Source organism: Phaethon lepturus, unplaced genomic scaffold, assembly GCF_000687285.1.
Source record: "Phaethon lepturus isolate BGI_N335 unplaced genomic scaffold, ASM68728v1 scaffold20989, whole genome shotgun sequence".
Classification (NCBI taxonomy): Eukaryota; Metazoa; Chordata; class Aves; order Phaethontiformes; family Phaethontidae; genus Phaethon; species Phaethon lepturus.
The window spans coordinates 23,946-39,657 of NW_010561566.1; the positions used below are offsets into that span (position 1 = coordinate 23,946).

The 15,712-nt window shown below is 36.4% G+C and overlaps 1 protein-coding gene across 1 annotated transcript in view; it reads right to left on the reverse strand.

Moving 5' to 3' along the window:
• The window catches only part of PPIP5K2 (diphosphoinositol pentakisphosphate kinase 2), a gene marked incomplete at its 5' end in the record, with an annotated part of 34,369 nt that extends 19,084 nt beyond the window's left edge, over positions 1 to 15,285 (reverse strand). Inside the window, 13 exons of the mRNA XM_010294048.1 lie at positions 587 to 728; positions 2,516 to 2,698; positions 5,706 to 5,827; positions 5,919 to 6,044; positions 6,693 to 6,778; positions 8,183 to 8,292; positions 8,378 to 8,453; positions 9,399 to 9,485; positions 10,043 to 10,144; positions 11,658 to 11,779; positions 12,721 to 12,882; positions 14,622 to 14,723; positions 15,131 to 15,285. Coding sequence (XP_010292350.1) covers positions 587 to 728; positions 2,516 to 2,698; positions 5,706 to 5,827; positions 5,919 to 6,044; positions 6,693 to 6,778; positions 8,183 to 8,292; positions 8,378 to 8,453; positions 9,399 to 9,485; positions 10,043 to 10,144; positions 11,658 to 11,779; positions 12,721 to 12,882; positions 14,622 to 14,723; positions 15,131 to 15,285 — 1,575 coding nt within the window. The remainder of the gene's footprint in view (positions 1 to 586; positions 729 to 2,515; positions 2,699 to 5,705; positions 5,828 to 5,918; positions 6,045 to 6,692; positions 6,779 to 8,182; positions 8,293 to 8,377; positions 8,454 to 9,398; positions 9,486 to 10,042; positions 10,145 to 11,657; positions 11,780 to 12,720; positions 12,883 to 14,621; positions 14,724 to 15,130) is intronic.
• Between the last annotated feature and the right edge of the window lie 427 nt (positions 15,286 to 15,712).

Genomic DNA, 15,712 nt, shown 5'->3' on the forward strand with positions numbered 1-15,712 from the left:
TGAACCTCAGAACAGAAGCTGTCTGCATACTATACGCTGCAGTGAACATAGATAGCAAATGTTCCAGTATTTAGCTAGTACCAAGCACTGTGGTTACTTCCAGCTCTAGTTTTCCTGTGTCATTGGTTCACCACCATTAATACTGAGCATCATTCTATGCAATTACTACTACGCATCATACACTAAGCAACAGATCTTCAGCAAAGATACTTAAATATAAAAACGTACCTATGTAACAGATTTAGTACCATCTGCTTTTCCTTTTACACCTGTTGACTGCTGAGTTTCAAATAATTAAGACAAGAGTTTCTGCAAACATTTGAGGACTAGCCTGAACTTCTGAACACCACAAAAAGCCCTTATCTGCAATATGACTGTGTGTTCCTCCTGCTTTTTACTCTAAAATTATGCATATGGAATCAGAAAACATCGAAAATATTTTCAATATTTTGAAAATCTGAAAATCCCTAACCCATTGTTGATTAAATGTCTGCTAAAGTGAGTTCAATGAAGAAAAGATATGTTACAATTCTCTCTCAGATGTAAACAAGAGAAACTAAATACTACTATAAAAATGATTAAGTACCTGCAGACTTTGGATCTTCCATTCTTTGCCTGATCTGAGAAGTCAAGCTCTGGATCAAAGAATAGACCTTGTCACATGTCTTTACAGGATTTTTAATAACCTGCATTGATTTTATCAACGAGATGCTTCCAGATGGAGTAAGCTGCAATTTGAAATAAACACAGAATTATAGAAACAAACTGACTAGACTTGAAAGAACTGGGGGCATGAGATGGAATATATGAAAGGTTACAAGTACTGGAGAAAAAGCATTCAAGCAGGTTGCTATTAATTTTTGAAACCATTTCTCAATTATCTACTCCCTTTGCAGCATTAAAAAAATAAAATATATCAAAAAGTAATAGGATTTACTAGAGATTCAAAGGTGACAAGAAATTCATAGGGCAGCTAATTCTATACATTATAAATGTGAGCAGTTGCAGGAGTTCCTAAAACTCTTTTTTTGTTCCAAGAAAGTTGGAAAGACGTTTAAAACTTTGTACTTAGCAACTTTCGATAACTTACTTTTAACTAACTATTGTATTCAAAAGGTTACAAAAAATTCTGTAAGGAATGTTATCATTAGGCTATGTGCCTCATGAAATACTTTTTGTTCTATGAAGTACCCTCCCTAGCATAACTGAAAGGAAGAACCAGATGTGCAATAGTAACTGATATCTGAAAAAAAGTTTGTCTCTTCAAATTTTAGGTTTTTGTTCCTATAGGACTGCAGCACACAAACGCAACCAAAGAGAAACTCTTTAAGTGCACATATATCAAGACCAAAGATGTCCTTCAGAGCTGACTTAATTATAGAATTGTAGAAGCTACAAATTATCACCATCGAGTGTCACTAAAACAATAGTCAATATCCATGTAAGTCAGGCTTAGCCTCATTTTTTCAGAAAAGTCTGCATAATCCAAAGTAGGCAAACAATGATATTAAACAATAATTTATATACATAACACACACATATATTAGCAATTTTCCTGGTTTCCTCAAATGCATAGGATAATTTGGGTATGGGAAACTTCTGCCCTCTACCTAATAGCAAGCAGTTCCTACCTCTGTATTATGACCAAATGAATCAATAGGAAAGGTGCTCTGGCACAGACAAAAACCAACATACTGTTTTCCCAAATCGCACGCAAGTTAAAAAAACAAACAAAATAAAACCCCAAAAAGTTATTATTACTTTATTATCCCAAAGTTTTGTTACTTTCAGTGACTGTCTTAGAAGACTGTGGTCTATTAGTTCCAGCCACCTTCAAAATCCCATTATATCAATACAGCAAAAAGAATGGGGAATATAAATGAATCATTGAGACCTTACAGCCTGTCACTTTTTCCAAGTACTGCTGGCAGTGGTTTGGATGATAGTTTTAATTTATATATTTAAACGAATCCACGTAGAGTATGCACATAGAGTATACATGCAGGGTAGTAAAATTATATTTCAATAATTTGCTCTCAATACCTTTTAGAAAATAGCAGCTTAAGCTTAAGCCTCACTTGAGGACTTGTATTTAGTTGTTATAGCAGACAGAGTAAGGGCAATTGAAAGAGAAAAAAAGTTTCACAACAATAACAAACAGTACTTGCATTTAAAACCAGGAATAATCATGTGTGTTCTGTACTAAGCATAAACTATATTAATATGCACTAATTCAGCATGTTAATAAGAAATTCCTTTTCACTGATTAAAAAGTATTCTACTGGTTTTCAGCATCTTTGTATTCTTAGAGTTAAAAAAAAAGGCCTTGTAGCAGACTAAATATTGAAACAACTGCAGTAGGCAGGCAATATATTTTGTAATACCACACGCTGTCAAAGTAAAGCACAGAAAGTATAAACAATAAACAGATACATAAAACCCCTGCTCATTACTTTTACACAAGAATTTGTGTGGCTATTTATTTCATTTCATAGGAAACTAATCATATGCTAACCTTATCGTAGTCATCAGCAGTAAATTCTCTGTCTCTCTGGAGAATTTCATGGAGTCTTGCTTTAACACGATGCTGACAGCTACTTAAAGAATCACTGTCGCTGTCCAACAGGCCATTCATATTAGCACTTTTTACCATCTGGACAAGAATAGGAGTCAGCTCACCCTCTAAGGCCAGTAGTCCCTGAAGCAAATAATACAATTTATCAGGCAAACAGATACAGATGAGAATATAAGAGTATCTTAAAAACCCCCACCCAAAATACTAATTTAAATTTAAGATTGTATCACTTGTCTATGGTTTATCTAAACAGGGACTTGGCAGACAATGCAGATGTTTGCATAGAAATGGCCCCCGACACACTGCCTTTGTGTGCAGGATTGCTACAGTTGGTGCAACAGTGATGATGACATGTCATAGAGCATGATCCCCAGCACTACCTCTAGAGACCCTAGCATCTCAGTGGTGCCAACATTGCTCCTGGGAGGCCACAGCTGTTCAGGTCTTGGGTTGCAGGGAGTGCATGATGCTTTCTCCCTGAGGCTAGGAGCAATAGCAGCCTGACTTGTGGGGGACATGCTCTGCTCAAAGCATTGAGTCACCAGACAGTAGCTGTGGGCAGAGTCAGCAAACAGAATAGCATCTGGGAAGACAAATGGGAGATAAGATAGGGTCTTTGCAGAGACCCTACAGAGACAAACCCACAAATCCTGTGTGGCACAGGGCAATCAAAGGCTACAGTTGAAGAAAAGGTGAAGGAAGACTTCTAAAATGGAGAAGGCTGGAAACTTCTGTGACTTATCTGCCAACAGAAGGGCTCTGGGATAAGGAAGGAAATGGGGTGGTGTCTCCTAAAGCCTGTTGACCATGGCTGAAATACTTCTGCACCAGCACATGCAGCATGGAAGCACAGGAGTAATAAGAAGTCTGAACATCTGCAGGTTTTTAAGTTTATTAAGATTAGAGTGATGTGGCGGAATAGTTCACACGAATGGAGGTTTGCTATAGCTAAATACAAGGCCTTTTGGAAGCCAGGAAGGCAGCGTCGGACTCTATAAAAAGTAGTAGCTTGAACATTAGGACCTTTGCTTTCAAACCAATAGCAAGCAAGTTGAGATCTTATTTTTAAGGATCAGAGGACAAATAAGCGCAGGGCAACATCACGGTGGGCCTCTGCTACACACCACCTGATTTAAAAGGGTAAATAGATGAAGCATTCTTAACACAACTGGAAAAAGTCTCCTGATCGCAGGCCCTGATTTCCATGGAGGCCCTTAGGCCTGGGTACTTCATACATGGGCAATATTGCACGGACAAACAATCCAGATTTCTGGAAAACACCCAGGACAATTCTTTGACACAAGTTACTGATGAACTATTGAGCAGAGGCATTCCCCTGGACCTGTTACTCAGAAGTGTCAGGAATGTGGAGGTCAATGGCAGCATTGGTAATTGAAACCTGGTATTATGATGGATACATGGAGAAGTGAACAAGACAAACAATTGCATTAGAGCCCTGGACTTCAAATCTTGTTCACAGAATCCTACAGAGGAGTGTCTTGAAGGACAAAGGAGCCCAGGACAGCTGGATGTTCTCCAAAAACAACCTCCTCAAAGCACAAGAGCACTCCACTCTAACATTTGGAAATTCATACAGAAGGTAGAAGCTGGGATGGGCTACATGAGAGGAACAGAGACATGACCTGAAAATTAGGGGTGGAATTAAAAACCTGGAGAGGCTGTGGAATCTCCATTCCTGGAGATACTCAGAACTCGTCTGGACATGATTCTGAGTAACCTCATCCAGATGGTCTCTGTGCTGTATGGAGTTGGACTAGGTGACCTACAGAGGCCCCCTGAAAACAAATCTTCTTGATCACTTTGTATTAACACTGAAATTCATTCACCTAAGAGTAACACTTGCACTGTTTGTGTCCACTCACACGATGAAAATATCTGTATCACTGAAATGAGGAAACAAGTGAATAAATTATTACCAAGCGGAAATATTATACATGCAAAGGGCTACTTGGGAAGAGGAGCAAAAGAGGAATTTGCCTAGCATGAAAAGGGTTAAAAGAATACTTTGGCAAGCACTATAAATGCAGAAAGTTCTGAATTCTGTGTTTTATATTAATAGTTTCTATAAATTCAGTTTGTACAGAAAAGAAGTGTTCATGCTTTTTAAATGTCACCGCAAAATTTTCATAATTCCATGTCAAAAATAGATGTAAAAATTTTTTTCTATAAAATGACAAGATGCTACCATGTCTTACTTATTAGGTATCCATTTTGAAAGACTGTCCTCGTTTCCAAAGTAAAAAGTCTCCTGTAACAACTTTAAGAAACTACTTTTATTAATTCCAAAAAAACCATGCATGTATAGTCTGTACAATTTCCCATTAAAATACATGCAAAGCAGTTTATTAATTCCACATTTCCAATAGCTTCAAACCCTCTAATTTCCTCTATAAAGTTACAAATCAATGAACAAAATATGGTTTTAATTAAAAGAGTTGCCTTTTGAACTCCAAATCTTCTGGTCTAAATGACTGAAGTGACTGAAAATTGCAATTTTTGCTCATGTAAAATGAATACATTACCTCAAATCACTTCTAACATCTGTGCTTTAACCAACACACATACACAATCTGTCACAGAAATGTGACAAAATTTGAGGAAATTAGGCCCTAAACAAATAAGAAAGGTGCAAACTAAAAATGTTGCCAATGGTACCCTGGGCTGCATCCAAAGAAGCGTGGCCAGCAGGTTGAGGGAGATGATCCTACCCCTCTACTCCACTCTGGTAAGATCCCCCCAGGATTACTGCATCCAGCTCTGGGCAGGCGGGTTGAAACTAGATGATCTTTAAGGTCCCTTCTAACCAAAACCATTCTACGATTCTATGATTTTGGAGGTTATTACTGGAAAGGACTAAGGTATATTGCTAGGGCTGTATAATTAAAACCTGTCTGCATTTACTCAAAGAACATCAAATGCTTGGCACATTAATTGGATACTTTTTCACATTGAACTAAATACGCTTTGAAAATACATTTCTTTTAAAAAACACAGCCTCATTATACACTGTGGACTCTAATAAATTGTAAAGCTCCCCCAGTCTTCAAAGGCAAAACCAAACCTGGAACATTAGAATTTTTAAAATTGAAAATACAATTTCACACTGTACCTTTGCAAAAGCTGCTGCAGTCATCTGAACTCGTCCCTCATCAGAAGCGTAGATTTTGAGATCATGTCGGTAAGTGCTATGTAATCTAAGTAAACCGCATCCAGGAAATCCAGCATAATCTCCTACCAAACAAACAATTTGTTCAAACTTTCATTTTGCACTGGATTATCTTCAAAAGCGATTTATGTCATTCAACACTTTTTTTTTTTTTACCTTGTCCACCTGGATACATACACCTGAAAGCCCTTCCAAGCTCCTCTGCTTGAACCCTGCCTGCAGGGGTCAATTCTCCTCCCCATTTAAGAACCAGAAGCAGGGATGGCTCATTTCTTCTATTATCTAATTGTACACAGAGAGAGGAGTTTAGTAGCGAAATATATTATAATTTGTTTTTGCAAAAATATTTGGACTATGCAGCGCTTCAGTAAAGGATCTCTTCAACACTATGACTCTTTAATATCATTCTAACATTAAGAAAATATTGAACTGGAGAACTAAACGGGCACTTAAACAAAGAAACCTGAAGTAGTTAAATTACAGAGAAAACACAAGTGAAAATATTTACCATGGAATCTGAAGCAAAAAGTAAATTGAGACAGAAAAATTAAAACAAGCTGGATGCTACGGTTATTTCAGTCAATAACCACGGGTCAAGAACCAAAAAAGCTTATAAAGTTTTAAAGATAGCCGTAAATGTTGAGTGGGATTTTCCCATCTTGGCCCCTTTAATGAATCAACGAAGCTTCTTTTTATCCTACTTTTCTGCTACAAAAAAGCAGTGTTACAATAGAAATTTACTACACAGTTTTAGGCGTGTGATTCAGCAGATTAAGACTCTGAATATCTGCCAACAATACAAACATTAATTCAAAACAACATATTCCTCCTTCAAGACATGTTATACCATTAGTCTGTGACTATTTAAACACACATGATTTGTGTGTTTAAGTGCAAGTGATTAAGTGATTAGTAAAAGTAATACAATACCTTCCTCTTCACTGGAAGTCTTTGGGCAACCATGAGGAAGATACGTTAACTGAACTTTGCGATTTATGCCTGAAAAATGCCCATACCTGAAGTAGGAAAAGGGGAAAGTGAGAGGGGAAGAGGGAGAGAAACATTTTAAATATTTTCCTCCAAACCTGCTATGATCCTGTAACAGGATATAATAAATCTATGCTGGTCATTGATTTGTGCATTTGACCACCATTTATTGAAACAGTGCTTAGAACAAACCTAACTCAACAAGCACAGAATGACTACAGGAATATCAACCATTTTATAATGAAACATTTAAAAATACTATCTACTACTGCTTTCACAACATTGACCATAAAACTGGAAGGTAAAAAATGCATTTGCAGATTGCATAAGTAATTAATCTGCTTACATCCACAACTACAGTGGCTGTCAGTATCCAGAATCTAATCTAGCAGTGTAGATGGCCACTATTTTCTTAGCCAATCAAGTTCTCAAGCAGAACTCAGTATTTCAAACAATTGTCATAAATTTCAATAACTGTCTTTGCCTTGATTTTTTAAAATTTAAGTTATCTACTACCATTTAGAGTCCTGAGACTCCACACTTTTAATAAACCTTGAAGGCTTAGAGTTGGTTATGTTTTTCTTTTTTAAATTATTAAATATTTCAGGCTTAATATACAAAGCCTTATTTATTTGGAATCCTCCAAGTTTGCTATAAGAAGACAGTACACATGGTGAAAGTTCTTATTAGCTCCATCAGACTTCATTGTCACGCACTGCAAGAAGCAGGCCCTGCACTCAAATGCTTTAAGTTTAAAAACATGCAAGAAGATAAAATTTGAGATCAAAGGAAGTAATTTTTTCATGTAGAAAGTACACTGAGACACTAGATAAAACAGTAAGTTCAATTAAAAATATAAGGAGAAGAAACAGAGCGATGGCCTAGTTCTCCTTCAGAATCACAGAATCACTAGGTTGGAAAGGACCTTCAAGATCATCAAGTCCAACCATTAATCCAGCACCACCATGTCCCCTAAACCATGTCCTGAAGCGCCACATCCACACGTTTTTTGAACACTTCCAGAGATGGCAACTCCACCACCTCCCTGGGCAGCCTGTTCCAATGCCTAACCACTCTCTCAGTGAAGAAATTTTTCCTAATATCCAATCTAAACCTCCCCTGGCGCAACTTGAGGCCATTTCCTCTTGTCCTATCACTAGTTACTTGGGAGAAGAGACCAACACCCTCGTCTCCACAACCCCCTTTCAGGTAGTTGTAGAGAGCGATAAGGTCTCCCCTCAGCCTCCTCTTCTCCAGACGGAACAACCCCAGTTCCCTCAAACATGACATCCTTTCTCTTAATAACCCTTGTGCTTGAATTAATGTATCATTACATATTTGATAACCATTGAAATCCATGCAGTAACTGGTAAAACAGGTCAAAATAGCAGATACAACTTTGTTGCTATGAAGCCTGAAAATTAGACACTTACATTTCTAACACAGTCTTTAGCTGTTCAAGTTTTGCTTTACTTTCTTCAATTTCAGAATCATTGTTTTGCCCAAGTTCTACAAGGAGTTGCCTTGCTATATCAAGCACTTCCTAAACAAAAGAAACATAGGATTTACTTAAATAAATAGTTTTCTACTTATAAAATACCACAGAAAGAAAATAAAGACAAACTTGCCTGCAACTGTTTTGGTTTTTTCAGTTTTAGTTTTCCAGATTTATATCCATCACATTTTTCAAAGAGATCAAAAAACCTTTACAAGAAAGACATTGATTAAAACACACAGTTAATAAGTTAAAATATTACTTGAACAAGTGGCTCTTAAAGCAGTCTGAAATTAGCGCCTCTACACAATTTGAAAAACATGTTAAAACCTGCATTACAGAGGTCAAACTAACCTTTATCAAACCCCATTTTCAAAAAAGTCTTCAACGTATTAAAGAAATAAGAGCACTAAAAATGTTCTCTTACTGACTTGCTAAGTGTTAAAAAAAAGGGAAGCTATTACATATATCAAATGACATATTATTCGAATAGACAGCTATGTCAACTCTTATCTTCAAGAATGATCCTGAACAGAAGTAGGGACCAAAAATACCAAATGAGCAGTCCTACACATTTACAGTATCTATCTCTGAATGCAAGAATCTAGTCCCAAAGCAAATAATTACTTGTTACTGAAATCGCACCTAATTCAAGGCCAATCATGTGAGGGACTTTACAAGTACTAACATAAAGGTGGTAGCTACCAGAAATTCAGAGTCATCAAACTTTGACAAAAGTAAAAGGCAAAAGTGTGGTGCAGTAAGATGAGAGCTCACATAAGAACAGTTATGATAAAAAGAGAAAGGCAGAAGACATGGTCAAATGGTGAACCAGAAGTATTCTCTGCTGCACTGTTTTGGACAAAGACATCTATAGAGACAAATGCATTTTCATTACGGCCAAGCAGGACTGTTCACAAGGCACAGCATGTGATGAAGGAAGGAAGTCTACACATGTAATTTGACAGTCCGGTTAGAAAGAGAGGTGCATGCTTGTTAATTAGCTGCAACATCAGTTAGATTTAAAAGAAAGCGAATTGACACAAAAAATAACTTGCATGATGCAATTCCTCTCAGGTCATAGCTTGCACATCCCCAAGAAGTGAGGTCTGCTCGAAAGCATCCAACCTAATTTTTACCAAGATTCTACTTACTTCTGATGTTTTACTTCCATTTTCATTTTTTGTTTTGGTGTTCGGTCCCCATGGCGTATTACAGCTATAACACATCTAAGCTCCATCCTGAAATTTCAAGAGTTATATTTCAAAATTCTATATATGACTGTCTTTTATTTAATACTAAAACCACCATGAATCAAGACAACTGACAGAGTTGTAGTTATCTGACATAACTACAGAAGTGATGGAAGCATATGCAAGAATATAAGGTTAACTGAAAATGATGTAAGATATAAAATATAAATATTGATTTTAAGACTTGGGTAACTACAGAATAACTATTTTAAGTAGTTTTTAAAACAACGATTTTGAGGTTCATTAAATGAGAGAGCATGTTTATTAGAAGCGCATATTAAGTTGGTGCTGGAACAATGATTAGCAGTGAAGGAAGCTATGCATAAAAGATGCTACACTTGAAAATCTGCTGTTCTATACTCAGCTTGACTAAGGGTCAGAAACTCTGATTGCTGGCATAGCAATTGTGATTCCTTTCTTGTTTTCATCACACAAAACAAGCGTTCATAGGCCAAAGTGGGCATACCTTGTGAAGAGAAAAAAAAATTCACACAAAAGTTACATTAGAGGTTTGCACAATTCAGGTGCAGCTACTATTTTCTTACATTGTTCCAGAGGTGGTGGGCACAATAGGGATGTCTTCAGCTTCCAAAGGAATTGACCATGGTATCTGAAACTGGGGAGCAAGTTCTCTCATTATGATATTTCTAAAAAAGGGGTTAAAAAGAAAAAAAAACCCACTAAGTTTAAAGCACAGGTTATATAACACATGCAAACTCCAAACCAAACAGATAATATATACATGCATTTTTATCAATGTGGTTTTAGACTATAAGCGGTCATGAGTCTCTAGATGCGTATTTTTCTTTTAATTCTATTAAAAACCTACTTAAACAACAATTTAAAGCTACTACAACTGCTACAGAGACAACATTAGCCTCCTGGCCTTGGATTTGTAAGAAACCTCAGTTTTCAAACTCCAGTTCCTAAAACAGTTCCTGGATATGATTTAGTCTTGTTCATTTAAATATTCAGATACCTGACTCTACTGCCTAACTGGAAGTACCTGATAACCAGCAAGCCATTCTTATCAAAGAGTAACTGGTACCTTTAGTGGCAATTTCTCAAAAGTTTCTGTGATAGAACTGGAAAAATAGGTAAAGTCTCTAGTCATACCTACAAAATGGAGACACTGCCTCCACCTATAGAAGGCCATTAAATTTTGATAATGTTCTGTGTCCCAAGTATTTCATCAAAATATACTGAACTTCAGATTAATATTTACATAAAAAGCAGTAACACTGAGGAAAAAACCTGTGCATCTTAAAGTAGCATCAGCCAAAATATAATTTCCGAAAAGCTCAAAAAAAATTCTCCTATTAACACTGCAATGTATTACCTTAAAGAATAAAGCATAAAGAAAAAATGATGAGATAACTTTTTTCAGAGAATTCAACAGCTACAATTTGAATAAAGAAAAATCAAAATGGGTCTGAGAATTGTAACTCTAACTCAAAAAGTGGCCTAAAACAACAGGACTACAGTTGTTCTCTAGGATTTGAGCTTAGCTCTTCCTCCATTTAATAGGATCCTAGACCATTTGATAATGCATGCTGTATCTCATCAGTGCAATCTTACTGTGAAGGCAGTTCAACTGGCCAAAATAGCGTCAGCCTACTTTGAGCACAACATTTCACTGGCAAAGAGTTCACTACCCAATTCTGTATGATCCCTTGTTATACCTTTTTTTGCTCCCAGCAACAGAAAGAAGATGGTATGACAGAAGACACCTTGATACTACATCAGTTTGGATTTACTAGTATGAAATCCACAAATATACAAGTGTACTGGCTTCAGATCAAGGACAATGTACATTAATTTGGGCACATATTAAACAGCAGCAAGCATAACCATGGTGCTTCTCTACTTGAAAACAATCTCAACTACCTTTAAGAACTTAATCCAGCTTTCAATATATTATTCAGTTAGCTTTAACTGTTCACAAAACACTCAGATTCAGATGTTTTGGATTATTTCAGGAATAATGAATTTATTTATGATTTATTGATTGATTTAGGACTCTTTTTAATATCTTATTATTTAATTTAATGAATGACATTTAATTTTAAATATTTAATTTAGCAGTAAGGAATAAGTAGTACATAAACTACAGTCACATACAACAGAATGAATAGGCAAAACTCCTGAAACAAATCTTACCCCAGTATCTTAGCACAATCATCATAGTATTTCATGGAATTTTTCACAAAACTGAAGCCATTCACATCACAGACATAGGACTGTCCATTAGCACGCAGCAAATCAAAGCCACAAACTGTTTGCTGTTTTTAAGAATAAAAGTTCAAGTCACTGATCACCTTCCTTAGGATTGCTTATTCTAAATAAATTTCACATTTTAACGTGGTATTCCTCTGAAAACATGACAAAAATATGACAGAATTTATACTTAGTACCTTTTGCCAGTTTCATGTTAGGTTTGCTCAGGTCATGCAAACATTTTTCTATTTTTACCTTTATATCCCCAACTTGATTTTACCCTTCCTAGACATAATTAGCAGTATCAGTATTGAAGGTCAAGGTCACATGTGCACTAATTTAACTGTCGAGATTTACAGCATAAGCAATGTTGGACCTACAGACTCCCCATTCTAACAGTGGTTTTCCCCTACACGTAGTTTTTAAGGGTGTCAGGCAAGAAATGACAACACAAATTACACACAGGTAGTGAGACAGACTGAAAGGCAGGCTTGTAATAAGACAGGTGAAGGGTAAGAGACTGAATGAAGTTTTGAACAAAGGAATCTTAAAACTATACAAAAATGGAAACTATCAAACACTTCATATAAAAAAAACCTAGTCATGTCAGTACCAAGTTAACATTTCATTGGGACCAATGTAAACACCAGGTAACAAAAGTAGAAAACATTTAGCTATTGAAATTGTGTTTCACTAACTTAGAAACCATTAACAAAATATTTGAACATCTTATGCATAGAACAGATACGCTATGGACTAGCAAAGCACAATCGCAACATGTGAATTCAGGAAACATGCAACATAAACAACTTTTCGATGTATTAAAGGAAGAATTCTTCTACATTTAAAAAAGATGTGGATGTGGAAGTTCAACTTTTCACCTTCCTAGGAGTTCTGCAGCATTTATCACTGCTGGCTCTGCGCACTAAAACCCTATGGAAGTTTCATGCAATAAACAATTAATTAACACTAAATGTTTGATCAGACAGGAAAGTAATCAGCTTACTTTAAAGGCAAGGCATACTTTCCAAGCAATCAACTTTTCTCTTGCATTCAGGATGACTGGATACCTCACTTCTTTTCCTTCACTATCTCGTTCTACCTTGCCATCCAGAGCTGGAGACTTCCGAGCTTCAGCATGAGCATAGTCTGGACCTACTGTGTACACCTTTATTGAAAAACAGGAACTCTTGATTCAGTGTAATTAAATTACATTACATATATGCATACATCTTGCTAAATTTATCACAAATGTGAAAATGACTTCAAAAGATACTGCTTTCGTCATTGATAAGGTCACTCTAAAGTACCTTCCTCAATGGCATTCTCTGCCTTCAGAGAACACCCAGCATTTACTGACAACCTAGGATAAAGCAAGAGGAGAAAACAGCTGGAGCACAGGTAAAGAAAAACAGTAATTATAAAACTTGATGAATAAAAATTAATTTCTTAATATGGTGGTACAGACATAAAGAACGTTTTCCTCTCCAAAGTATCTGCAGAACTTGGAGAGCAGATTACTTTGTGAATTATTTCAGTTTTCTTGTTTATGATTACTTGATTATTTAGGCAGGACTAAACAAAGCAAAGATCTGCGCAATTTTAGCATGACAAGGCAGGGGTACGAGAGAATGTGCTATCTACTTTGCCACTGTTCCGATGTTCACTGAAAGGATTGGGGCATATGCTAGAAGAGACTTGTCAGCAGCTCTCAAAAATTGGCTACTGTCACTTTAATTAAAACCTCTAAGCTTTGATAAAAAGTATTCAACGAAACCAGACGATTGCAAACACTACCAATTTAATCAGTTCAGGCAAGAGGGCGAGCTGCCTAATACAAAGCTGACAGTCTTGTTACTTGAAGAAATGCATTATTTATTTGGGGTGTTAAAGTTCATACCCTGCTGCTTGATGACTACAGTACAAGTAGTCAAAATAGTCCCCTCAAGTCAGCGGACTTTGCTTCAGGTTGCAAAAAACTTTTCATTTTGGAAACAGTATGTAAAGCTCTTACACAGATGTCTGTAAACTCAGATTAACCTATTGCAAAGTGTTGCACAGTATAACCGTCTGAAGAGTATAGCTCATGAAGACATAGCAACATAAAGAACAGGAAATTTGTCCGAGAACATAAAACGAGAATTCCCCTCATGTATCACCAAGTGGAAGAAGTTGACTGCAATTGATGAAAGGGCTCTTTGGCCTAAGATGGACTACATCTCACATTCTCTAAACCTGCACTTTTTGCCTAAATATGGTGATCTCTCATGCATATTGTAAAACATTTGTTTCACAAGTTTTGTGATGGGCTTAAAATAGCCAGAACTAACACACTGGAAAAGAAACCAAACTCCATATATGGCTGGCTTCACACCTATTCTGTTATTGCTCTAGTTTAGTACTCTTTCATGATACATAATCTTTACATCTGTTAAGCAAATAAATGAAGAAAAGAGTGAAAATAATTACAGATAAGGTCAATGCATTATTTTCTGCAACTTCATAAAATTTTAGTAAATAACTTTTGTATATTAATTAGAATACTAAGATAGCTGGTAAATATTTCAATTACAGATTTCTTTGTAACCTTCAGACAAAATATCTAGGCAGCATCTATCTGTTTACACAGGAAAGTATATGCTGTCCTGGCACTAATACAATACAAAAAAGAAGGACAGCATGTTGGGTAATAAGCCTCCAGCACTTGATTCCAAAAACATAAGCAAAGGTGCTCTACAAGTACTGTGTTCAGCTAGAATAAGAATTACGTTTTTTTACTTACAAACTGTATCAAAACTTCATTAAAATTAATCCTTTACACAAAGATATACTTTCATCTTTAAAAATGGCAAGATCTTGGAGCACTTGATTGTTCTAAATATAAATAAGAATGCGCAGTTGTCATACCTTCACATCAGTGCCATCTGTAGGCATGAATTCCTCATAAATATAGGAGCCTGTTTTTCTTACACTGCTTTCAGGAGAATAAACACTGCTTCTGCTGCCAATCTGAAATGGATATTTTTCTATTAATAAACTCACAGGCTACTGCCTGAGAAAATTCAAAACTCCTTAAAATAACACACTCGTACTGAGAAAACACTTCCCGTACCAAATGAAGCAAGTAGGTTTTGATTGTTCCCAAAAGATCTTTATGAGATTCTAAAAGTGCATTGATAGGGTATGCTTCTTTTACCTAAAAGAATCTGCAGTGGCTGACAATCTACTGCAAGGTAGAAGGGTCTTCATTCAATTTACCCATTCTCCTAAAATTAATTTCTCTGATCTGCCACTACTCCTACACAAGCAGGACATGACAAAACAGGTCCCAGCTAACACACGGACAGGACAGAATTACTCTGCAATTCTCTTAAGACACCTACAACTTTTCAATAGTTTTAGTACAGTACCCTCACCTTTCGAAAGAGTCTCTGGCTTCCACCGCCAGCAGATGTTGGATAATAAATGTAAACATTGTGGTCCTCAGCACTAACTGGCTTTTCTACAAAAGGCTTTTGGAAAATTTCTCCATTCACTTCCACATGATCTTCTCCTTCAATCAAGTTGCATTCTGAAAAAACAGTGTGAACAACAGAGATGCAATAACATATTAATGAAAAGAAATTATTAGAGCTTTGGGGGAATTTTGTAGGTTGAAATAAAAAGATTGTATCACATTTCTGGTTCACTGATTTGTTACTGACTGCTCAAAGACTTGATGACCATGTGCTGAACATGTCTGATATACCACATCTATATTATGTTACTTTAACACTATGTTTGAGGAATTCTGTTGTTTTCCTCAGTGTCAAACAGGAAATCACCTCCTACGGATGTATAAGCATGTCTGCCATATGTCCTCCTGTTTGTCCCTTTCTTCAGTGCCCTTCTCCGAAATATCAGGGGAATGGCAGATGGACAGTGAACATGGTGTGGTCCCAGATGCAGTAGTACTTTTAATAGGCTGAGCACTGTCTCATACTGTGGGATTGATGCAC